The sequence below is a fragment of the Salvelinus fontinalis genome, chromosome 28, assembly GCF_029448725.1.
Source record: "Salvelinus fontinalis isolate EN_2023a chromosome 28, ASM2944872v1, whole genome shotgun sequence".
Taxonomy (NCBI): domain Eukaryota; kingdom Metazoa; phylum Chordata; class Actinopteri; order Salmoniformes; family Salmonidae; genus Salvelinus; species Salvelinus fontinalis.
In genome coordinates this window covers 29,484,807-29,512,097 of record NC_074692.1, presented here as the reverse complement: position 1 = coordinate 29,512,097, position 27,291 = coordinate 29,484,807, and the positions used below count along the sequence as shown (strand labels likewise).

Here is a 27,291-nt window from a genome sequence, read left to right as displayed (position 1 = left end):
ACCACCAGCTTTCATATGTTCTGAGCAAGGAACTTAAACGTTAGCTTTTTTACATGGCACATATTGCACTTTTACTTTCTTCTCCAACACTGTTTTTGCATTATTTAAACCAAATTGAGCATTTTTTGGTCCTCCAATAATCAGTATCGGCGTTGAAAAATGATAATCGGTCGACTTTGTGTATATATAGTGTATGACTGCATTTACATTTTACATTTACATTTAAGTCATTTAGCAGACCCTCTTATCCAGAGCATCTGGTAAATGGTCGTTCCGCAGACCCCAAATGGGTGCAAATGTAGCATGCATCAGTCCAAAAATTGATTCAAAGTTATGAATCTCTGATTCACTAACATTTTTTGCTCCTATTACTGTCTTTCTACTTTCCAAAAATATCTAATATTTTGTGACTACTGATGCGTTGTCTCCTGCATGTAACTGTGTTGACAGTCATTGATCTAGTAGTCATTTTTCATTCTGAACAGCACCAGGGAATATCAGTAGCCTAGTCAAACTGCACACAGACCCCAGGTTCACACGCTGACCAATGCGAGGTGTTCCTGATCTTCCACATCTGTACAGCACCTTCAGCATTCAAATGCTAAAATGGCTTGCACGATAGTCTGCTTTATTAGCTGAGTGACACCCTATGTAATTTGCTAGGTTATTGCTGTCTATGCTCTGTTGAAAAATTGTGTTTTACTGGAATAAAAGTAAACTACTGGAGACACAACTGTCATCTGGTTATACCTGCTGAACGGGGCTTACAATAGATTTTATTTTAAGTTTTTCGATTCAGGTTCCCCATCAGCAACAGCTTTGGTACTTTTGCTTTAAAAAAAATCAGTGTATATGGTCATTTTTAGATATACAGGGTAAAGTTGATAATTTCATAACGAGGACAGCAATCACGTGCGAGGCGCACAGGGCTCTCAGTCTCACGTCAGAATTAGACATTCATCCATGTTTCTCAAACGTCACATTTTTAAGGTTAGGGTTAAGTTTAGGCATTAACTCTGAATGGTTAAGGTTTGGGATAGGCTTAAAACTAAAATATGAAAAATAACTTTCTAGCTAACAAAAACTTCCAAAAACGATTTAAACCATTTGATTTTGAAATGGGGGTGGAATCCAAAGTTGTGCTATATATTCATTACTTATGTCATATCTAATTGTCAAACGATAAATATTTATACATTACTAGCTCAAACTATCTGTGAAGATGGGGGGGGGGGGGGGGGTACATTGCCCCCCAAGTCTAATAATGGTACCGGGGTGGAAGATGCCTAGTCTCCCTTATGGCTCAGATCAGATGCCACATTAATACATACTGTACACCATAGACATGCATCATACACACAGATCCAGCTTAGAAAGGCTAGGGCTCATGAGCTACACCAGCAGCAGATTTTAATTTAGAATGGAAAATGAATGTGTTTATGCAAAACATGTTAGTGCATCAATTCATTCTGGAGTTGCACCGAATCGTTTCAAACTACAACAGTCCTGTATCGTGTCAGAGCTCATGTATCTAGATACGTATGGAAAGATGTACATCCTTAGTACTGGACAAACGGCCTCATGATCCTCACAGATCAACTCGGGTGAGGAGAGGCCAAGCGGCTATAGCTTCAGTTAAACTGTCTGGCACGTCCCCCTGCTTTCATTTCAACTGTCAATTTCCTTGGCCAGTTGTATTTTATTAGCTACTGAGGGAGGTTGCAGATGTAGTTATCAATTTGTGTTTCCCCTTTTGGTGGAAATCAAGAGAAACTCTAGCCCCTTGTGTAGTTTATTTTGCAGAGTTGGTATTTTTTCTATGTTGTAATTGGATAGATAAAACACAGTGGTAGTGTTATAGTATTGCTCATGAACTAAGCTCTTGTTAGTCAGGTTTGTAGAGGATTGTATTCATAATTGCTTATAATGTAAACACTGATTTATATGCATGCTCACAATGCACTCTATTAGGCTGATAAAGCCAGGCCGTTGTCTGACCTTCGCTAAGCTCTTGGGATGGAGAGGTGAGCGCTATTTATTGAGCTAAAATAATTTAAGTCCTTCAGACTAAAGTGCATATTTTTTTACAGAATCCGGATGAAGTAGATCATTTATATATAGTGGCGGAGTGGATAAAGAAATCGTAGTACACATGTAATTAGCCTCCTTGTAATTGTTTGTGTTACATGCTGTTTTTTAAACTCTGACTTAAGTATAGCTGTATGATAATCAATCCCTTCTACCACTCCAGTATGTGCTAATCTCTGATGTGGTTCCCTATCTGTATCAGGCTTTTTTAGTATTTTAGCCTCAGTCCAGGAGCTCTAATAATCAAATCTCTGAATTAATTCAGTTGCTAAAGTGAGCTTGTATGACATGCTAAGGCACTGTTTTTCTCTATCTCGCTCTCTCACTCTATCACACTCTCTCTCCAGTCACAACCACTCTACTCTAGTCAGCTACATCAAGATGTTATTGGTCTCAATTTGTAGAAAGAGTGAACAAGTATTGGACAGATAGCTAAAGGGCATTGCTGATTCATCCATAGCAACAGTTAGCCAAAGGCAACCTTTCTTCATTTGCAAACTAAGATTACTTCTGTTTTGGGCCTTTAGAATGAATCTTGTTGCGTTGGGAGATGCTTGAATACATAATCTTTCAGCATTCTGTTTACTCCTAAATACAGCTAAGATATTTACCTCCAAGTTGAGGACTTTTGAGGGAATATGGTGGAATAAAATACATGATCAACTGTGAGAACCTTTGAGAAATAACTTAATGAGGACATGCTGGAATTGATGTGCAAAGCTGGAAAGTTTGGTTATTTGCTTGATTTATTACCCTGTCTAACTCTGAGATGTGTTGTTTCCGCAGTTGTTAGTTATAACTAATATCTGATCCATTATTTGTGTTGTGGTGCATCTGGATGACTACGTGCTTTGCCTTTACTGAATGAAAGAGAAAAGTATCATGTTTTTTCGTCTGTTCACACTAAATATGCTGTCCTAGTCGGGAGGTTATGTAAATGCAAACTAAAGTTTATCAAATATCTCTTAACTTTCCATTCAGTAGACATTTTATGATAGTTCATTTTCAAAGACAATGACAGGAGGAGTCCACAGGAGGCTGCTGAGGGGAAACCGGCTCATAATAATGGCCGGAAGGGAGCAAATGGAGTGGCATCAAACACCTGAAAACAATGTGTTTGCCAATTCCACTGATTCCACTCCATTACCACAAGCCAGTTCTCCCCCAGTTAAGGTGCCACCAACCTCCTTAATTATGGCTGCAGTCCCTGTAACGGGACCGATATGACAACAGCCAGTTCAAGTGCAGGGCGCCAAATTCAAAAACCAGAAATCTCATAATTGAAATTCCTCATATTCATGTGTCTTATGTCATTTTAAAGGTAATCTTGTTGTTAATCCCACCAAAGTGTCCGATTTCAAATAGGCTTTTCAGCGAAAGCACTACAAACGATTATGTTAGGTCACCACAATAAGCATAGCCATTTTTCCCAGCTTAAAGATAGCTTCACAAAAACCAGAATAGAGATAAAATGAATCACTAACCTTCGATTATTTTCATCAGATGACACTCATAGGACTTCATGTTACACAATACATGCATGTTTTGTTTGATTAAATTCATATTTATATAAAAAAATCAGAGTTTACATTGAGGCGACAAGATTCACTAAATGCAAAAACATCAAGTGACTTTGCATAGCCCATCGTTTCAACAGAAATACTCATCATAAATATAGATGATAATACAAGTTATACACATTGAATTATAGATATAGCTCTCCTTAATGCAACCTCTGTGTCAGATTTCAAAAAAACTTGACGGAAATATAAACCATGCAATAATCTGAGACGGCGCTCAGGTGATTAGCCAAATTAGCCACCATGTTGGACTCAACAGAAACCCGAAAATACATGATAAATGTTTCCTTACCTTTATGAATTCATCAGAATGTAGTCCTATGAATCCCAGGTCCACAATAAATGCTTGATTTGTTCGTTCAAGTCCGTTATTTATGTCATATTAGCTACTTTCGAATTGTTTACCAAAACCCTAACCAAAGTCTCAAAGCACGACCACTATAACGTGACGAAATGTCCAAACATTCCGTTACAGTCAGTAGAAACATGGCAAACGATGTACTGAATCAATCTTTAGAATGTAGTTAACATGCATCTTGAATAACGTTCCAACCGGAGAACTATAATGACTTCAATTGAGAGATGGAACACAGCTGCCTCTCACGTGAACGTGCGTGGGGAATGCATGGTCACCTCATGGGACCTGATACTAAATTATGTCTAATTCGACCCCCCTTCACATTAGAGTCATCAGACTTAGTTCTGTTGATTGCTGACATCTAGGGGAACCCCAAGGCAGTGCAACATCATTAATATCTCAAGTGGATTTCTTTAGGGACTGGTGAATACACACAGGCTCAGATTTCTGACTTCCTGTTTTGATTTCAACTCAGGATTTTGCCTGCCAATATGAGTTCTGTTAATCTCACAGACATAATTCAAACAGTTTTAGAAACTTTAGAGTGTTTTCTATCCAGTACTAATAATAGCAACTATGACTGAGGAGCAGGCCGTTTGATATGGGCACCTTTCATCCAAGCTACTCAATACTGCCCCTTCAGCCATAAGAAGTTAATGTCTTGGGTAGTTTGGAACCTATAACACATCTCTGACACCGAAATGCCTGTTTACTGTTCTGAGGTATCACTAGTATTCCTACGTAGGAATCTCATCATGTTGCTGTCCAAATCATCTCTTGGCTTGATCTCAATTCAGACAGAATTGACCCTATGCTATCCATAGGCACCAGGAGCTGTTTATGTTACAGTAATTGTAACTCTATCCAGCGCTATTGAGCCCATCTCTTTCATCCTTAATAATGCCCATCATGTATAGTGCTGTTATAATGAATTGGCTGTTTTATTAGTTATAATATGGAATGGATAAGCAGCTGATCATTTATAATCAACCCTGCTAGACAAAGTGTGGTTGTTATGTTCTGCTAAATAGGCCTATGTATTATTGCTGAGGGTTTTCCCCATGAAAGTGATCTGGAATCATTAGAATACTATAATATTCTCTTTTATTCGGAGTGAAGTGCTCGCTCTGCTTTTAAAAATGAAACACATTGGATAGATTTGAGTTTGTTTTCACCCATCCTCTCCATTAATGAAGTGCGTTAGAAAAAAGATCTGGCACATTAGACAATTGCCGATATTTTACAGCTTTATCTTCTCAAATATCATTTACAGTTTTTTCTAAGACAATTTTAATGAAACTGGGGTCCACTTGATCTCCATCATGACCTAATGAGCACAACAGTATTTTTTGCAAAACCGGAAGTAATTTCTCATTGCTTTCACACACAATGAAAATGCTAAGCACATTTTTCAAAACAGTAAATACAACTCTCCACAAATGACGCAAAACTCCAGTTGAGTAAATCATGACAAACAAAATGTAAAAAAAAATTGGTCACTGCTGATGCAAATTACTTCCAGGAATGTGAACCTCTTCTGCACGTGTGTAAAACCTCTGAACAATTGTGCAATCAGCAATCGGTCTTTAATCATGCATAAGAGGTCACCTCTGAGTTGCTGTTTCCAAGAATGGACTAAGTAAGAGGGCAAGGACAAAGTAGAGGCAGAGGGCCCCATAGAGGAAGATAGTTCAGCTCTCAGGAAAAATGGAAAAAAGTCAAATAATGCATTTTGTTTCTGGATATTCGTGCTCTTGAGTGACATTCTTTCTTCATTGGTCATCTGGTAAAATCATTTTAGAAAAAATAATGCAGCCCATGCTGTGATAGTGTTTACTTGCCTTTTTATAGTTAATAATTATAGTATAAACAAATGGCCCAGATATATAAAAGAGGGTTCACCATGTTAGGATATATTGATAGTGTAGTTAGTGTTTATTGGGCCACTGTGTAATGATTGATTTAAATAACTTTTCATTAGATAACAAGTTGTATGTTTTGATGGAGGTAGATGATTTTGTGTCATGTGTTTAATATTTTGAGTGTCAATGCATTTTGAAAGTGAAATGTGTAATTTTGGCCAAATTGTTTCAGTTTGGGGCTGAGTGTTAATTGTTTAGAAAAAGTGAATTCTGTTTAGACAAAGGTGCTTAGGTAGTCGAGGAAAAACGGTATACAAACCTCCCTCAGGAACAAATATTTATATTTGTGTGAAGTATGCCAATTTGCCATCCTGCAATTGTACATTTCTCAAGATTTAGATTTTTTAGGGCTGTTTGTACTTTGAGCATCATTGAAAGAACCACACTGGTCTTATAAGACTATTTAAAATGAAGTTTTCTCAGCCAAAGTTTTCAGATGGGGAGTTGTCTAGCCTGTCTAGGATCAGCGTGGCGCTAGCGGCACACCCCCCCCCCCCCCCCCCCACTGAAAAACCAGTGCCGCGAAATTCAAAAAAAATATTTTTTTTAAATATTTAACTTTCACACATTAAAGTCCAATACAGCTAATGAAAGACACAGATCTTGTGAATCCAGTCAACTTGTCCGATTTTTAAAATGTTTTACAGGGAAGACACAATATGTAAAGATGTACATCTATTACCTAAAAACACATTAGCATAATCCACCATCTTTTATTTGTCCACCAACACCAGTAGCCATCACCAATTCGGCTAAACTAAGATATTTATAGCCCCTAACCAACAAAAAAACTCATTAGATGACAGTCTGATAACATATTTATGGTATGGGATAGGTTTTGTTAGAAAAAAGTGCATATTTCAGGTAGATGGCATAGGTTACAATTGCACCCACCGTCACAAATGGAATAGAAAAACTACTTAGAGCAACGTGTTTACCTACTTACTAATCATCAAACATTTCGTAAAAATACACAGCATACACGAATCGAAAGACACAGATCCTGTGAATACAGACAATATTTCAGATTTTCTAAGTGTCTTACAGCGAAAACACAATAAATCGTTATATTAGCGTAGCACATAGCACATTGCAGCCCAGCATTGATTCTAGCCAAAGTGAGCGATAACGTCAACATCGCCAAAAGATATTAATTTTTTCACTAACCTTCTCAGAATTCTTCCGATGACACTCCTGTAACATCATATTACACATTCCATATAGAGTTTGATCGCAAATGTTTATATTTAGCCACCAAAATCATGGTTAGACAATGTGAAATGTAGACAAGCTGGTAAAGAAAAAGTCCTTGCGCCACTTAGACAGTGATCTACTCTTATACATAAATACTCATAAACGTGACTAAAAAATATAGGGTGGACAGGGATTGATAGACAATTTAATTCTTAATACAATTGCGGAATAACATTTTTTAATTTATCCTTACTTTTCAATACAGTTTGCGCCTAGCGAAGCTACGTCATAAAACATGGCGTCCTAAGCCACTAAAATGTTTCGACAGAAACACGATTTATCATAATAAAAATGTCCTACCTTGAGCTGTTCTTCCATCAGTATCTTGGGCAAAGGATCCTTTCTTGAGAGCAATCGTCTTTTGGTGGAAAGCTGTCCTCTTGCCATGTGGAAATGCCTACTGCGTTCGGGATGAACTGAAAAGCGTGCCCAACTATTCACATCGTTGCAAAAATAAATGTCCCAAAATCGCACTAAACGGATATAAATTGCTATAAAACGCTTTAAATTAACTACCTTATGATGTTTTTAACTCCCATAACGAGTAGAAACATGACCCGAGTAATATTACCCCCTTCACTAATGCTTGGAACAGGAGCGGGCCGGTGTCCTCTAGGCGCATGACGCAGCTCCAAAAGAATGACTAGCTTCACGGTTTTTTCATTTGTGGGGCCTGTGAACGCGCAATCGACCCCATTGGAATCGTCATCACGTAAAGGCATCCAGGGGAAGACGTAAGAAGTGTCCGTACAGTCATAGCAATATCAGTGCCTTTTTAACTGACTTCAGAACAGTGGCCAACATTTCTGAAATCTGAATCCATGTCAGGGAAATTGCTGTAGAATGGGCTCTGTTCCACTTAGAGACAAAATTTCAACTCCTATAGAAACTATAGACTGTTTTCTATCCAATAATAATAATAAAATGCATATTGTACGATCAAGGATTTTGTGGGAAGCCGTTTCAAAAATTACCAAATTAGCATAAATAGTCTAAACAGCGCCCCCATCCCCAACAGGCTAGCAGTGTACACAACATGTCTGTCTATAGGCCTAGTAATACCTCTGATTAGTGTAAGAGGCTACAATCCAGTCTCTTCCTCCTCAGTGCCTTCCCTCTCACCCTGGATTCTCCTCTGTGTTGCTCTGATGTGCTGCCACGAATGCCTGCAGCCTACAACATAGAAATAGAATCACTGGATACAGCCGATGGTAATGAGCTCAGCTGGGACGCAGCGCTGCAGGACAACCAGCAGCCTAGCCAGAGAGAGTGCGCTGAGACTTAGATTTCTCACTTACTACACAGAAATGCTTATTTATGGATATGAATGTCATTCTCTTCATGGTGATGTATCCTGTACACCAAGGTACAAATATACAATATCCTCCTTTGCACATTGGGGTATTATTCTAAACGTTGGCTATTATTTTAATGAGCTTTTGCCCCAAACGAGACCAGATTTGGTTGGACCAGACCAAATATGGAACCAATCAGAGACGTCTATGTTTCACAAGTTTGGACATCAAAGTACAGCACAGTAGACCTCAGTAGATTACAGTCAAGTACATTCGAGTAGAGATTTGTAGAGTTCAGTACAGTAAAGCAGAGTATGATACAGTACTGTACATTATAGTGTGCTCTACTGTGTCCTGTACTGATCTCTACTCTACTGTACAGTACTGAGCTGTCCAAACTTGTGACCCCCACATGTTGTTTGTGACTACTATGATTTCCCATTGTAGCCAATTCAATTGGTAAAAATCCGTTACCAAATTTCAAGTTTTAATAACTGAATAATTCATAAACAAAATCTGTTATCAGTAAAAACACTAACTAATGGATAGGTCTACTTTTACTTGTTACTTCTGTGAACTTTCATTATTCTTCGTCCTCATGAGAGAGATCAGAAAATATCTTAAAGATATGTGGGTTGTTGGTAAGAGAATTACAGAGCACAAGGCAATGTTTATTTTCAATAAAAATGGATCCAAAATGAATTATGTGTTGATATTAGTTGGCAGGGTTTTTTGTGTTTTTCAATGTTTTTTTTTTTACAAGAAATCAAAGCCTTTGTTTATTCCAAATTTTTAGGATGGGAAATTTGGTGAAAAATGTTTATATGTTTTCTACATGCTCCTATGAACTTCACATTTTCATAGGAGAATGTGGGGCCGCAGGTAGCGTGGGGCGGCAGGTTGCCTAGTGGTTGGAGCGTTGGACTAGTAACCGAAAGGTGCAAGATCAAATCCCTGAGCTGACAAGGTAAAAATCTAGTGTTCTGCCCTTGAACAAGGCAGTTAACCCACTTTTCCTAAGCCATCATTGAAAATAAGAATTTGTTCTTAACTGTCTTGCCTAGTTAAATAAATGTAAAAAAAAAAAAAGAATGTTGGTTGTCATGTGTCCTTTAACATGGACCCTCACACTACACTGCTCTGAACTCTGGGTAATTAGCAGCTACAGTTGAAGTCGGAAGTTTAAATACACCTTAACCAATTACATTTAAACTCAGTTTTTCACAATTCCTGAAATTGAATCCTAGTAAAAATGCCATGTCTTAGGTAAGTTAGTCACCACTTTATTTTAAGAATGTGAAATGTCAGAATAATGGTAGATAGAATGATTTATTTCTGCTTTTATTTCTTTCATCACATTCCCAGTGCGTCAGAAGTTTACATACACTCAATACGTATTTGGTAGCATTGCTTTTAACTTGGGTCAAACGTTTTGGGTAGCCTTCCACAAGCTTCCCACAATAAGTAGGGTGAATTTTGGCCCATTCCTCCTGACAGAGCTGGTGTAACTGAGTCACGTTTGTAGGCCTCCTTGCTCGCACACACTTTTTCAGTTCTGCCCACAAATTTTCTATAGGATTGAGGTCAGAGCTTTGTGATGGCCACTCCAATACCTTGACTTTGTCTTTAAGCCATTTTGCCACAACTTTGGAAGTATGCTTGGGGTCATTGTCCATTTGGAAGACCCATTTGCGACCAAGCTTTAACTTCCTGACTGTCTTGAGATGTTGCTTCAATATATTCACATCATTTTCCTCCCTCACGATGCCATCTTTTTTGTGAAGTGCACCAGTCCCTCATGCAGCAAAGCACCCCGACAACATGATGCTGCCACCCCGTGCTTCGTGGTTGGGATGGTGTTCTTTGGCTTGCAAGCATCCCCTTCCTCCTCCAAACATAACAATGGTCATATTTCCGAACAGTTCTATTTTTGTTTCGTCAGACCAGAGGACATTTCTCCAAAAAGTACGATCTTTGTCCCCATGTGCAGTTGCAAACCGTAGTCTGGCTTTTTTATGGCGGTTTTGGAGCCGTGGCTTCTTCCTTGCTGAGCGGCCTTTCAGGTTATGTCAATATAGGGCTTTTTTTTACTGTGGATATAGATACTTTTGTACCTGTTTCCTCCAGCATCTTCACAAGGTCCTTTGCTGTTGTTATGTGATTGATTTGCACTTTTAATCTCTAGGAGACAGAATGCGTCTCCAGCCGTATGACGGCTGCGTGGTCTCATGGTGTTGATACTTGCGTACTATTGTTTGTACAGATGAACGTGGTACCTTCAGGCATTTGGAAATTGTTCCCAAGGATGAACTAGACTTGTGGAGGTCCACAATTTTTTTTCTGAGGTCTTGGCTGATTTCTTTTGAATTTCCCATGATGTCAAGCAAAGAGGCACTGAGGTTGAAGGTAGGCCTTGAAATACATCCACAGGTACACCTCCAATTGACTCAAATGATGTCAATTAGCCTATCAGAAGCTTCTAAAGCCATGAGATAATTTTGGGGAATTTTCCAAGCTGTTTAAAGGCACAGTCAACTTAGTGTATATAAACTTCTGATCCACTGGAATTGTGATACATTGAATTATAAGTGAAAAAATCTGTCTGTTAACAATTCTTAGAAAAACTACTTGTGTCATGCACAAAGTAGATGTCCTATCCGATTTGCCAAAACTATAGTTTGCTAGCAAGAAATCTGTGGAGTGGTTGAAAAACGAGTTTTAATGACTCCAACCTAAGTGTATGTAAACTTCCGACTTCAACTGTGTCTGCTGAAGGAAATGTTTGAGTGTCTTGGAATGGATGGGATTGATTTATGTGACAGTAATGTGACTGCATATTCATATGTTCTCCTCCATTAGAGCAAATGTAGCACTTGACCTGCTCTTTCGCTCTTAGGGAGCGATTTGAAGGGGGGAGAAAGAGGGAGAGAGGGGGGGGGAGATAAATTGGTATTCCATTAGTCTTTTAATTTTAGCTATTTTGAAACAATGCTGTATTCAAGGCTCAACAATGTTATTCAGTGACATGGGCAAGATTACTTTTTGAGCTCATAAAATGTTTACATTTCTTACTAATGTAACCATTTCAGAAGATGTAACTATTTCAGAACATGTTAAAAATGTATGGATAGTCTGGGTCAGTCAACAACTGAAGTTGCATTCAAAGTGTTATATAAGATAAATTAGTTAAATGATTTGAACAAATGCACAAACTTTTTTGGTTATGAATTATAGAGGTACCACTCTCTCCTAAACCCACTAATGACCAAGTTAGAGCAGTGTGCTGAACACCTTGAATGATTTACACGGAACTGTTGACTCACGTTTTCAATGAATTATTCAGTTCAACAAAAGTTCCATTCAATCTTTCTAACCTATTTCCACTCTCTAGTTGTTATATACACATTTCCGAGGCTTTCCAAGCATTGTATTCCTTGTGAAATGTAAAGCCTAATTCCTGTATGTTTAGAGAGATCTTTGAGAATATGGATAGAAAGAAAGAGCGAGAGAGGACAGGGAAACAGAGCGAAGTAGAGACAGACACAGAGATTGGCTAGCCCATGACAGTCGTGTTTTCTCTTCCTATTCCTGGCCCTTGTAGCTGGTGAATGAATGAGTGCAGCGTCAGACCTTTCCTCAGCCAGGGGGGGTACCTAGACGACAGCCCAGTGTGACTCGGCAGCACATGTTGACGTCGATGTGGGCTCCTGAGCGGAGGTTGCACTGATTTATTTATTCTATCTCCTCCGCTCTTCCCCTGTTAGTTTGTTGGCTGGTGCTGCAGCATTCAGACACTGGGTTTTATCCTCATCCCGTCAGTTTGGTGCTTTGGCCCCTCCCCTCCTCTATACAGGAGCTCTGAATGCCAGCCACCCTCCGTATCTCCACTGATTACAGCTTACAGGCATTGTGCTGCCCGCTGGAACTCAGTGCCAAGGTCACATTATTTTAAAGAACAAGCGACACAAAATGCCAAAAGGTGAAAAGGCAGTCTGGAACAAAATAATCCTGTACTTGGCATTAATGGGATAATTCAAATGGAAGAGTAAGGGTTACTCAGATTAAAACAGACTCTTACATAAACCCAGAGATTTAGAGAAAGTTATGTTACTGAGAAATATATATATTCTCTATCACTGTTATTTTACAGTGATAAAGAAAATATGCAAGTTATTTTACAGTGATAAACAAAATATCTATGTTAACATCAGCATACCAACCTGCATCCCACTACTGGCTTGCCTCTGAAGCTAAACAGGGTCGGTCCTAATCTGTCCTTGGATGGGAGACCAGATGCTGTGGTTAGGGGTGTTGGAGGTCCAGTGAGTGGCACTCTTTCCTCTGGTCTAAAGAAATCCCAATGCACCAGGGCAGTGAAGGGGACTTTGCCCTGCAGAGTGTGCATTCTTTTGGATGAGACGTTAAATGCATGTCCTGACTCTCTGTGGTCATAACAAATCCCATGAAACTTATCGTAAGAGTAGGAGTGTTAACCCTGGTGTCATGGGTAAATTCCCAACCTGGCCCCATTCCATCATGTCCACCTAATCATCCCCCTCATTCCTAATTGGCATATATCACTCCTCACTTCTCCACCTGATAGCTGATATGTGGTGAGCGTTCTGGCACAAAAATGGTTGCCATGCGTGACACACATTGGCGTTTGTCACGATTTTCCGCCGACGTCGGATCCTCTCCTTGTTCGGGCGGCTCTCGGCAGTTGGCGTCGCCGGTCTTCTAGCCATCGTCGATCCACTTTTCATTTTCCATTTGTTTTGTCTTGTTTTTCCACACACCTGGTTTCAATTCCCTCATTTACTTGTTGTGTATTTAACCCTCTGTTCCCCCCATGTCTTTGTATGGGATTGTTTATTGTAGTGCTTGTACACGTTCCCCGTGAGTGCACGACGGGTTATTTTTGTGCCTATTTATCTTGTTGGTCTGGATGCCGTTGGCTTGCTTAATACATCTCTGGTTATTACCCAGTTCTGCTCTCCTGCGCCTGACCGCTCTGCCGCCAATTACGCACCCCGCTACACAATCCCACACCACAACATATGGAGTCAGCAGGAGCAGGTGCCCCTGGAATAGGGGTGCAGGAGCGTGTCCGGGAGCATGCGGCGATGCTCCACCATCTCGGTGCCGCCATAGACCACATTGTCCAAACTATGGACCGCTGGGTGAGACAGGGAGTTCCTCCACCAGCACAACCGGGGTCTCCACTACTCGCCTCCCCCCTTCACCCCGGTCCCAGTGGGATTTGTCTCTCCCTTCCCCAGGAGTATGATGGGACGGCTGCACGTTGCCAGGGTTTCCTGTTGCAGCTCGACCTTTACCTGGCAACCGTCCACCCGGCTGCTTCAGGTCGTGAGAAGGTGTCCGCCCTCGTCTTGTGTCTCTCTGGGAAAGCATTGGAGTGGGCCAACGTCGTGTGAGAAGAAGGAGATGCAGCGCTTGGACCATTTCGAGGTTTTTACCCGCCGCTTCCGGGCAGTCTTCGACCACCCACCCAAGGGTAGAGCGGCGGGTGAACATCTCTTCCATCTGAGGCAGGGGACGAGGAGCGCCCAGAAGTTCGCCATGGATTTTCGGACCCTGGCCGCCGGCGCGGGATGGAACGATAGGGCCCTGATCGACCACTATCGCTGCAGTTTGCGCGAGGACGTCCGTCAGGAGTTGGCCTGCAGGGACACCACCCTCACCTTCGACCAGCTGGTGGACCTGTCCATTCAGCTGGATAACCTGCTGGTTACCCGCGGACGTCCAGATCAGGTTCTGTCGGTTCCATCCCCCAGCACCGCCGCTCCGGTGCCCATGGAGCTGGGAGGTGTTGTGCGTAGGGATACAGGAGGAGGTTCTGGCTCATGCACCATCTGTGCCCGCAGAGGTCACACTGCCGGTCGGTGCCGGGTTGGTTCCTCTGGGGATCGAGGCAGCAGGCAGGGCACTCTGGCGTCATCCCAGGTGAGCCGGGACCATTCTCACCCAGAGCCCTCTGTTGCACACATGTTTTGTATGTTACTTTTCCCGAGTTTTCCCCGCATTCCCAGCATAAGGCACTCGTCAATTCAGGCGTGGCTGGGAATTTTATAGACAGATCGTTTGCCCTTAGTTTAGGGATCCCCATTGTTCCCGTGGCTGTGCCCTTCCCCGTTCAAGCCTTAGACAGTCGACCATTAGGGTCAGGGTTGATTAGGGAGGCCACCACTCCTCTGGGTATGGTGACGCAGGGGGGTCACAAGGAGAGAATCAGTCTCTTCCTCATTGACTCTCCTGCGTTTCCCGTGCTGCTAGGCCTACCCTGGTTAGCTTGGTATGACCCCACTGTTTCTTGGCAACGGAGGGCTCTCATGGGGTGGTCGCGAGAGTGCTCGGGGAGGTGTTTAGGGGTTTCCGTTGGTGCTACTACGGTGGAAAGTCCAGACCAGGTCTCCACCGTGCACATTCCCCCTGAATATGCCGATTTGGCTCTCGCCTTCTCCAAAAAGAAGGTGACTCAATTACCACCCCATCGACAAGGCGATTGTGCGATAAATCTCCTGGTAGACGCTGCACTTCCCATTAGTCACGTGTATCCTCTCTCACAGGCGGAGACGGCGGCTAAGTAAACATATGTCTCCAAATCCCTGCATCAGGAGTACATTCAGTCCTCCACTTCACCCGCCTCCTCGAGTTTATTTTTTGTGAAGAAGAAGGAGAGAGGTCTGCACCCGTGTATTGACTACCGAGGCCTAAATCAGATCACAGTGAGGTACAGTTACCCGCTACCTCTTATTGCCACGATGATTGTGTCAATGCACGGGGCGCGCTTCTTCACCAAACTAGATCTCAGGAGTGGTTACAACCTGGTGCGTATCTGGGAGGGAGACGAGTGGAAGACAGCGTTCAGTACAACCTCAGGGCATTATGAGTACCTCGTCATGCCCTATGGGTCTATGAATGCTCCATCAGTCTTCCAAGCATTTGTAGACAAGATTTTCAGGGACCTACACGGGCAGGGTGTAGTGGTATACTCCGCTACATGCGCCGAGCATGTGTCCCTGGTGCGCAGGGTGCTTGGTTGACTGTTGGAGCATGACCTGTACGTCAAGGCTGAGAAATGCCTGTTCTTCCAGCAGTCCGTCTCCTTCCTAGGGTACCGCATTTCCCCCTTGGGGGTGGAGATGGAGAGTGACCGCATTTCAGCCGTGCGTAATTGGCCGACTCCCACCACGGTAAAGGAGGTGTAGCGGTTTCCAGGGTTTGCCAATTACTACCGGAGGTTTATCCGGGGTTTTGGTTAGGTAGCGGCTACCATTACCTCACTGCTGAAGGGGGGCCCGGTACATTTGCAGTGGTCGGCTGAGCAGGACAGGGCTTTTGGTCACCTGATGGCTCTGTTTACCTCAGCTCCCGTGCTGGCCCATCCGGATCCCTCTTTGGCGTTCATAGTGGAGGTGGACGCGTCCCAAGGCTGGGATAGGAGCGTGCTCTCTCAGCACTCGGGTACGCCACCGAAGCTCCGCGCGGTGGAGGGGAACTATGATGTGGGGTACCGGGAGCTGTTGGCTGTCGTGAAGGCTCTGAAGGCATGGAGAAATTGGCTTGAGGGGGCTAAACACCCTTTTCTCATCTAGACTGACCACCGCAATCTAGAGTACATCCGGGCAGCGACTGAACCCTCGCCAGGCAAGCTGAGAACAAAAAACGTTTTGTTTTTTCCCCTTCCTACAGACCAGGTTCCCAAAACGTGAAGGCAGACACATTGTCCCGATTGTGTGACACAGAGGAGCGGCCCATGGATCCCACTCCCATACTCCCGGCCTCCTGCCTGGTGGCGCCGGTAGTGTGGGAGCTGGACGCGGATATTGAGCAGGCGTTACATGCAGAGCCCTCCAGTGTCCCGCTGGGTGCCTGTACGTTCCGTCTGCTGTCCGTGGGCAGGTGTCTAGGAGCCTTACACTGCTGATCTATTGGGTCACCCTCTGGTCATCCTGGGATCGGTTGGACGGTGCGCTGTTTGGTTGGGAAGTACTGGTGCCCTACCTCGGCCAAGGACGTGAGGGTTTATGTTTCCTCCTGCTCGGTGTGCGCTCAGTGTAAGGCTCCTAGACACCTGCCCAGAGGGAAGCTACACCCATTACCCGTTCCACAGCGGCCTTGGTCTCACCTGTCGGTGGATTTTCTTACCGATCTCCCCCCCTCACAGGGAAACACCGCGATCCTGGTCGTTGTGGATCGGTTCTCTAAGTCCTGCCGTCTAGTCCCTCTGCCCGGTCTCCCTAAGGCCCTACAGACTGCGGAGGCCTTGTTTACGCACGTCTTCCGGCACTACGGGGTGCCTGAGGATATAGTGTCTGATCAAGGTCCCCAGTTCACTTCGAGCGTTTAGAAGGCGTTCATGGAAAGTCTGGGGATCTCGATCAGCTTTTCCTCTGGGTTTCATCCCGAGAGTAATATGCAGGTGGAGAGCGTGAACCAGGATGTGGGCAGGTGTCGGTCGTATTGCCAGGATCGGCCGGGGGAGTGGGCAGCGTTTGTGGCCTGGGCCGAGATGGCTCAGAACTCGCTTCGCCACTCCTCCACTAACCTCTCTCCCTTCCAGTACGTATTGGGGTACCAGCTGGTTCTGGTGCCAAGGCACCAGAGTCAGACCGAGGCTCCTGCGGTGGACGACTGGTTCAGGCGTTCGGAGGAGACATGGGATGACGCCCATGTTCACCTCCAGCGGGCCGTGCTGGGTCAGAAAGCCAGCGCAGACCATCACTGCAGTGAGGCCGGGTCTTGCTCTCGACCCAGAACCTGCCCTTCCGCCTGCCCTGCCGGAAGCTGGGCCCGCGGTTTGTGGGTCCATTTAAAGTCCTGAGGAGAGTGAACGAGGTTTGTTATAGGTTACAGCTTCCCCTTGATTACCGTATTAACCCCTCGTTCCATGTGTCTCTCCTCAGGCCGATGGTGGTTGGCCCGCTCCAGGAGTCTGAGGTGCGGGAGGTTCCTTCGCCCCCCCTGGACATCGAGGGGGCCCCGGCGTACTCCGTTCGCTCTATACTGGATTTGAGGCGTCGGGGGAGGGGCCTTCAGTACCTCGTGGAGTGGGAGGGGTACGGTCCGGAGGAGAGGTGCTGGGTTCCGGTGGAGGATGTGTTTGACCCTTCAATGCTGCGAGAGTTCCACCGTCTCCGTTTGGATCGCCCTGCACCACACCCTCCGGGACATCCCCGAGGCCGGCGTCGGCGCGCTGCTGGAGCCACGCCTCAAGGAGGGAAACTGTCACGACTTCCGCCGACGTCGGGTCCTCTCCTTGTTTGGACGGCTCTCGGCGGGTGGCGTCGCCGGTCTTCTAACCATCGTCGATCCACTTTTCATTTTCCATATGTTTTGTCTTGTTTTTCCGCACACCTGGTTTCTATTCCTTCATTTACTTGTGTATTTAAACCTCTGTTTCCCCCCCCATGTCTTTGTGTGGGATTGTTTATGTTAATGCTTGTGCACGTTCCCCGTTAGCGCACGACGTGTTATTTTTGTGCCTATTTATCTTGTTGTTCTGGATGCTGTTAGTTTTGCTTAATAAATCTCTGGTTATTACCCAGTTCTGCACTCCTACGCCTGACTTCTCTGCCGCCAATTAGGCACCCCGCTACAGTGTTGGAGTTTCCCCCTTACTATTTAAAGCGCTTTGAGTACCTACGTTGGTGGAAAAGCTCTATATATAAATCCAATCAATTATTATTAAAGTAATGTGATTGTAGGGTAGGACTTATTATGCAGAATAAATCTCTGAAAAGACATTGTTAGACTTTGAATGGCTAGTTTGGCAAATTGTAGGGCATGCCAGTCCTTCTGAAAAGAATACGCAATTTCTGAAAAGAATCCGTAAGTCAAAAAATATTGAGATTTGTAAACTGCATGCCATACATGTGTGTTTTCCATTATAAATCAGACCCATCCTAAAACGGAGTGCGTGAACAAGCATTATAACTCTGCCTGGAGAACACCCTCCATTCACCTTTTTATGGCAACAATAACACCAGTATAATTTGGAACTATTGGAATTAGGCCACAACAGTTTCTAAAAGAATGAGCCATGGCAAATTTGATCATTTTGATTAATTTTTTAAAATATCCCCCCCCATTTGCAAAAAAATACTTACTTGCCTGCTTGCAATAGAATACTTCAACAACTAGAAAAAGTGCATACGCATGGTCTAACGTTTTCGTGGAGGTAAGGACATTCTCACGCCAAGTTCAGTTTTTAGGAATGCCAACTTTTGCGGGAAAAATGGCACACATATTTTGGGGTATATTTTGTATGTACAGTACGCACGGTTTATAAATGGACCCCCTGGAGAACTCCGGAGGTCACCATGATTATGTGAAAGCACACTAATTCAGGGTGTGAACTGTTTGGCCAACCACCCCACTTCATTCCAGATCACTTCAACTTTGAACACCTTAGACTGAACTTTTGTTTGGTATGGTTCAAAGTTGTTTGGTTGCTTGTTTTATAGGTATCTCAAGTGAAGTTAAGTAACCTATCAGCATGCCATTGATTTATGCTCCGATGGATGAGCTGGGCCTTTTCTTTTGACGTTACTACTTGAAGATCTAATGTGTATATCCTGTTTTGCCTGCCTCCTCAACTTGTCCTTCAGCTCTGAAACACATCTGCTGGCAAGTGCCTATCCCTACACTATCGCACTATTCAAACTTCAACAAACTTTATTGTACTATTCATATGGCAAGTTATGAAAATACATGTGCAAAAGAGAAAAATTACAGTTCAATAGTAACAAAAATGTCCAGTGATGACAACCAGGCAAATCAATGTGAATTGAATAATGTGAATCTTAAAATGTGTGAATGTATCTAGGAATTTACTTAGATAGCTTATTGCCTTTGTCCTCTAACACGTTCCTCACTCCTCCTCACCTTGCTTATTGTTTATTTGATTCATCTGCTGTACCTGTTACTCCAGGACAGGCTACACAAATAAATAATCTGGAGGATCTGTCTCCATCCAATGGGCTCATGATTTATTTACACATAATCGTGGATAGAAAAAGAAAAAGGAGTGATGTATGGGCCACCCTAAGGCAGAAAAGTTTATTGCTAGATTGTTCACCTGCTATTTCCTGTAGGTCAACACATACCCAACTGCTTGTCCAATACCAGTGTTATGTGGGCCTATTTGTTTTATTTAAGGCTAGTGATTTGGAGATGCCAATAAGGAACAAATAACTGAATATGTCCAAACTTTTGTATAAAGAAGACATTACATACATAAGATATGTTTTTTAATGTTAGGATTCATCTCGTATTTTTTAAGTATGTGGTGATATTCTCTTTTAGCCCTTTACACTTGTGGGAATTGGCCTATATGGATAGGGCTAAATTGAAATGTTTCTTACAGAAGAAATATTAAAAGCATATGCATAACCATGGTAGCAATTGAAAGGGATCAGTTTGTAGATAATGGGAAACTAGTGAGACAAGTTGAGTACACAACAGTTCACCTGACACGACTGAATCCAAACATTACTCTTGATTTTATGTGCATTTTACATTTACTGTACTTTTTGCCGCATTTGTTGATAACGAAACAGAAAGTACTCTGAATACATTTAGTAACATGACTATTCCTGGAAAATGTGGGGTAGGTGCAACATAAGATGAGAGGACTAACTGGTGTCTACAAGTGGCCACCCACCTCTCCAAAGTGTGCATAGTTACTAAGCAATTTCAATACATGTTTATGACTCAAAGAAGACTCTTAAACTATAAGGTACTAGAGTAAGCACACATAGTTGTTTCATTTGGAACACAACCCTGCATCCCCGCCATCACACAGTTACTGTTGTTTACGCAATCTAAAAAACGATCCACTATAAATCTGGGTCAGGTGGGTTTGAAAGCTTGTTCTATTGCCAACATGAATAGCGAAGTTATAAATACAATCTTACAGTGTTAGACTTTCACAAGGCAATTCAAGGAAACCGATCCTAATTTTGGAGCGCGTAGAAAGGACTCATGAGTGCATTCAGGTGCGTGTCAAGCAGCATTTCTTTCTTTTAAAATAAACAAAAATAGACTCGTGTTCAGAACAACCCTGGGTATGACCTCAAGTACACACCTCAAGTACATCAAAAGTAGTGATGGTAAATGTTGACCCTGTATATCCCAGACCTTGTACTCACCGGTGTTTGGTTTGCTTGTATGACATCAAAGCGGTATTCATTATAGTCCTCAACGTGGCATCAGAATGGCTGTCAGTCAAATCCCACACAGCGCTGTGAAGAACAGAGCCAGAGCTCTCTAGCCACTGCTGCTATAACTTGATAACCCTTCACATACCTAACCATTTCCTTGGCTATCTTGTAGTGTATCCATTGTTTTCAGTGCGATGATGTCCTTGAGGAGCAGATTCAATGCATGAGCAGCACAGCCAATGGGTGTGATGTGAGGGTAGGACTCCTCCACTTTAGACCAAGCAGCCTTCATGTTCACAGCATTGTCTGTCACCAGTGCAAATACCTTCTGTGGTCCAAGGTCATTGATGACTGCCTTCAGTTCATCTGCAATGTAGAGACCGGTGTGCCTGTTGTCCCTTGCGTCTGTACTCTTGTAGAATACTGGTTGAGGGGTGGAGATGATGTAGTTAATTATTCCATGTTCACGAACATTCGACCAGCGATCAGAGATTGCAATAGTCTGCTTTCTCTATGATTTGCTTGGCCTTCACTTTAACTCTGTTGAACTCTACATCCAACAAATGAGTGGATAAAGCATGTATGGTTGGAGGGGTGTATGCTGGGTGAAGAACATTTAGAAATCTCTTCCAGTACACGTTGCCTGTGGGCAAGACATTCATCAGCATTTCTCTGACTACGTTCCTCCATTGACTCAAAAAAAACGTATGATTTCAGGAGGACCATGAGCTGTTGCTATCGATACGGTATCTGATAAATCATTTTCACCTCAAATAGAAGTAGAGGGACTTTTGTCAGAGGTTGCTTGTTGTGAGCACTGAGGGAACTTTATGCTCTTGGCCAGATTCTGCAACATTGTTGCATTCTTCACATATGATTTGGCACAGTATTTGCAAATGTACACAGCTTTTCCTTCTACATTAGCTGCAGTGAAACGTCTCCACACATCAGATAGTACCCTTGGCATTTTCCTGTAAAGATTAGATTTTTTTGTATAAAAATAACATACAATTCCATGTACAGATAAATAGTTAAGCAGTTAGATTAAACAACTCCTTTTGTAAGATAAATGTTTTAAAATGAAACATGTATGGGAACAGGTGACTTAAGACTCCTCAGTTAGCAGGCTCAAGTTAGCTAAAACCCACATGGTAGCAAAAACGAACTAACAGAAATTGTTAACAAGTTAGAAATTGTTTAAACACACTTTGCTGTAGACTACTATTTACTAGTTAACAAAAAAATTATGTATGTCATATAAAATATATTCACCCCACCCAGTATTGTAATCAAAACTTTCCAGAAAGCATGTAGTCCTTGGTCCTTGGCTCAGACAGTGTAGTAGTGTGGGGTCGTGTGATGGAAGAATGCACTGTGCATGCAGAGGGTAGCAATTCCATTGAATTGGGGATAGTTTCACCAAAATATGCCACAAGACCCAGAATTGCCTTATGTGTATACCACAAAAAAGGTAACTTTTTTTTAATTTGAGCAAAATTCCCCAAATTCCCGGGCTTAACTTCCCATTTACCAGAACGTTTCCGACCCTTTGCAACCCTATGTTAGTCTGAATTTAAAATGGATTAAATTGAGATGTTCTGTCACCGGCCTATGCACAATACCCCATTAAGTGTTATGTTAATTTTTAAAGTATTCAACCCTTTTATAGCAAGCTTAAATAAATTCAGGAGTAAGAATGTGCTTAACAAGTCACATCATACGTTGCATAGACTCACTCTGTGTGGAGTAATAGTGTTTAACATGATTTTGAATGACTACCTCATCTCTGTACCCAATACATACAATTATCTGTACGGTACCTCAGTCGAGCAGTGCATTTAAAACACAGATTCAACCACAAAGACCAGGGAGGTTTTCCAATGCCTCGCAAAGAAGGGCACATGTCGGTAAATGGGTAAAAATAAAAAAAGCAGACATTGAATATACCTTTTGAGCATGAATAAGTTATTAATTACACTTTGGATGGTGTACCAATACACCCAGTCAATACAATGATGCAGGCATCCTTCCTAACTCAGTTGCTGGAGAGTGTGTGTGTGTGTGGGGGGGGGGGGGGGGCATCTTGCCGTTTCCTTCCAAATCTCCCCCAGATGAAGTTCAGTAATTTAGTTCTATGAATTTCCAAGATGAATACTATCAGGGCTTCAGTCTCATTAATTTATTTACTATTGCCTTGACATAGGCTTGACCTGCTACCTGGAAATGTATTTATTGATTCAACATAATATTCTGTTATGACTGACTGCTGGAAGGAAGAAATAACCTACTCTGCATTTGTTATTGCCATCACAGTGATAGATATAATGTAATATTGATTAAACAACTATCTTTGTATTACATTATAATTGACTTGCTCCATTATGTCCCTTCATTGCACTTGATCCATTCAAGCATATTATATCCTGTGCTTTTTTAAAGTTCCTCATTTAAAAATGCCCAACCCAGTGTTACATTTCATGTAGTTGTTTGACTCTCCTCTCTCCCACCAGATGAAGTCTACAGAAGTGGACCAAGGGCTTTTCACAGACACCTACTGCAAAGTGTGCAGCGCTCAGCTCATCTCCGAGTCCCAGAGGATCGCCCACTACGAGGTATGGAATACTTGGAAGAGTTTCATTCAGAAACGCTATATGTCAATTCAGAAATGTAGGTAAATTTACTTGTATTGTTTAACACATGTGAAGTGTTGGTCCCATGTTTCATGAGCTGAAATAAAAGATCCCAGAAATTTTCCAAACCCACAAAAAGTTTATTTCTCGCTAATTTTGTGCACAAATTTGTTTACATCCCTGTTAGTGAGTGTTTCCCCTTTGCCAAGATAATCCATCCACCTGACATGTGCAGTATATCAAGAAATTGATTAAAAAGTATGATCATTACACAGGTGAACCTTGTACTGGGGGACAATAAAAGGCCATGCTAAAATGTGCAGTTTTGAGGGAGTGTGCAATTGGCATGCTGACTGCAGGAATGTCCACCAGATCTGTTGCCAGAGAATTGAATGTTACTTTTTATACCATAAGCTACCTCCAATATCATTTTGGAGAATTTGGAATTAAGTCCAACCAGCCTCACAACCGCAGATCACGTGTAACCACACCAGCCCATGACCTCCACATCCAGCTGCTTCACCTGCGGGATGGTCTGAGACCAGTCACCCAGACAGTTAATGAAACTGTGGGTTTGCACTACTGAATAATTTCTGCGCAAACTGTCAGAAACCGTCTCAGGGAAGTTCATCTGCGTGCGTGTCGTCCTCACCATGACCTTGACCTGACTGCAGTTCGGCATCGTAACCGACTTCAGTCTGCATATGCTCACCTTTGATGGCCTCTGGCACACTGTATAAGTGTGCTCTTCGTTGATGAATCACGGTTTCAACTGTACCGGGCAGATGGCAGACAGCGTTGTGGTTATGGTATGGTCATGCTTAAGCTACGGAATGAACACAATTGCATTTTATCAATGGCAATTTGAATGCACAGTTACCGTGACGAGATCCTGAGGTCCATTGTCTTGCCATTCATCTGCCACAATTACCTCATGTTTCAGCATGATAATGCATGGGCCCATGTCTCAAGGATCTGTACACAATTCCTGAAAATGTCCCAGTTCTTCCATGGCCTGCATACTCACCAGACAAGTCACCCATTGATCTTGTTTGGGATGCTCTGGATCAATGTGTACAACAGCGTTTTTCAGTTCCTGCTCATATCCAGCGACTTCGCACAGCCATTGAAGAGTAGTGGGACAACATTCCACAGGCCACAATCAACAGCCTGATCATCTCTATGCGAAGCAGATGTGCTGTGCTTCATGAGGCACATGGTGGTCACACCAGATACTGAATGGTTTTCTGATCCACACCCCTACCTTTTTTTAAGGTATCTGTGACCAACAGATGCATATCTGTATTCCCAGTCATGTTAAATCCATAGATTAGGGCCTAAATAAATGTATTTCAATTGGCATTATTTGAACTGTGAATCTTAGAAAGTGTTGCATGTTGCATTTTTTGTTCAGTGTATGAAAGAGATTGGTGTGTTTTTTTTCACCATCTAATTATGGTATGGGTTTTTTCAAAGATTATTCTTTTTTTGTCTATCACTTGATGGTTTCATTTCAGATACACAAATAATCATGTTTTATTTAGCAAAATGCTATATAACCGCCTCACTTTCAGAATAAGTCAAATGTAACCAATAACTAGCCTACATTTTTTTTATAAAGAACTGTACAAATCTGTGTGTATGTACTGTATGTATGTATGTATGTATGTATGTATATGTTTGTGTGTGTGTGTGTGTGTATATATATATATATATATATATATATATATATATATAATACTTTTTTATTCAATACAGTAATTTGAGATCTTTATGAAAAACATTTACATTTTAGTAATTTAGCAGATGCTCTTATCCAGAGTGACTTACAGTAAATACATTCATCTTAAGATAGCTAGGTGAACAATCACATATCACAGTCAAATATGCAGGATATGAACATTCAATTTTAGATAAACAATGGATATATAGCGCTTTGCAAAAAAACACATTTTCATACACATCTAAAATCTATAAATTAACAAACTGAGAACACCCATAAGCATTCACATCGGATATAAAAAAAACACTTAAAATTGGTTGATTTTATAGAATTTTGGAAATAAACTCTTCACTTACAGTGCACTACAGTAGGTCTGCTCGTCCCCCACCAGTCTGAACTGACACGCCACACCATAATGAACATCAGTCGTACAGTAGATCACCTGCTGGGTGTCAACAAACTATGGCGATTCAACATGTATTATTGTCTGGAAATGAACAGAAAATGACGGCCGACGTTCTGTGGTGAGGCGATAGGACGACTCGCGACGCACCTGCTGTGCACGGCCGACGTTCATGTTAGTCTGTCAAGTCTTTTAAAGATGAAAGAGAGACAGCTTACCAGACGATTCAACCATTATTAACCAAGGCTTAGGTCCTACTGTTTGTTCTGTAACAGTCAGAGCCGCTCAGCAGCAGCAATCCCAAACAGCAGAAAGCTGCAGTTTTAAAATGTCAGGCACATGACTCACCTGGTTTTACACAAATATTCTTAATTATTTAGTTAAAGTGCTGACGAACAGCAAACACTGTCTGTCCCCATTGCTTTCCAGGACCACCACCTGGTTTGTTGGAGATATTGCAGAAGAGGTTCTCTATCGAAGTGTTTTACCATTGCTTTTGTTTGGCCAGTGCTCGCCAGAGTACAGCTGCCTTGCATTTTCTTCTGCTTAACTACCAACACCTCATAGAATGGCTATAAAATATGAACACAAACTCTTTCAAATTAAAATGAATGCCAGCACCTGTTTCATTCCACTCCAAGCACAGCAGCTGCCTTTTGGGAGGTAATTTGGCTCATCTTTATTAGAGATGTTGCCTTTCACTCACTGTAACAGTCAGATGGTCAGAACAGAGCGTCTGACTGCACTGCAGGGCCCATGGTGCATCTGTATGGACATCAGGAATAATAGGAGCTGAAGGGACTCATATGAGACTTTGTTCATGCAGTTTAAGTATTAATCAGAGTGCTTGCCTTGCTCACACCTGACCGGTAACTGAGGTTGCTCATCACTCACTCACTCATCCCTGTCGCACCGGCTCTTGCATAGGGCAGGATCAAAGGTTCTCCACAACTGGTGGTCTAGGGCATCTTCTCCAACGTGTCCCAGCTCTGCTGATGTTGGAGTTCAGTCTTGTTTGGTTGCTACGGTAGCAACTATACTGCTGAACGCTTTGAACGATGTTACACTTGATACTGTTATTTCTGATAGCACTGAAATATTATGTACTGTATATACTTTGATCATGTTTTAGATTATTAGAATTATTTAGTTGTATCCCTCATTCTCTGAAAAGTCTGTGTTAATATGAGACAAACTGTGTGCAATGACATTCCATTGGGTTTAAATGAGGATGATGAGAGGTTCAGAATGTGTTTAGTCCAGGGGTGTCAAACTTATTTTGCCCCGCGGGCCTCATTCAGGCTTCGAGGTCTGGAGGTTATATTTCCTTTCCGTCAAAATTTGCTAAGAATAGTCCTCTATACATCGCTTTTGGAATTTTTGATACTCCCTGATTGTCCAGTTTTTGGTACAATGATTCTTAGCAACCTGGACATTTTAGATTTGGTTTTAGTAATTTTAAAGGTCCAATGAAGCCGTTTTGATCTCAATAATGCAATTTCTGGGTAACCAGCTATTGTTTATATTTTTCTCTGCATTGGCTCGAAATTAAGCATTTCACTGTTAGTCTATTTACGAAGCGTGTGACAAATAAAATATTTGATTTGATTTACAGTGCATTCGGAAAGTATTCAGACCCCTTGACTTTTTCCAAATCATGTTAGATTACTGCCTTATTCTAAAATTAGAATTTTTTTATTAAAAATAACTAATGAAATACCTTATTTACTTAAGTATTCAGACCCTTTGTTATGAGACTCGAAATTGAGCTCCGGTGCATCCTGTTTCCATTGATCATCCTTGATGTTTCTAGAACTTGATTGGAATCCACCTGTGGTAAATTCAATTGATTG

At 42.2% G+C, this 27,291-nt stretch overlaps 1 protein-coding gene across 2 annotated transcripts in view; it reads left to right on the top strand.

Moving 5' to 3' along the window:
- The window catches only part of LOC129826566 (zinc finger matrin-type protein 4-like), a 256,611-nt gene that overhangs the window by 15,597 nt on the left and 213,723 nt on the right, over nt 1-27,291 (top strand). For both annotated transcript variants that reach the window (XM_055887450.1, XM_055887449.1), the window contains exon 2: nt 23,193-23,294. In XM_055887450.1, the coding sequence (XP_055743425.1) occupies nt 23,193-23,294 (102 nt within the window). The remainder of the gene's footprint in view (nt 1-23,192; nt 23,295-27,291) is intronic.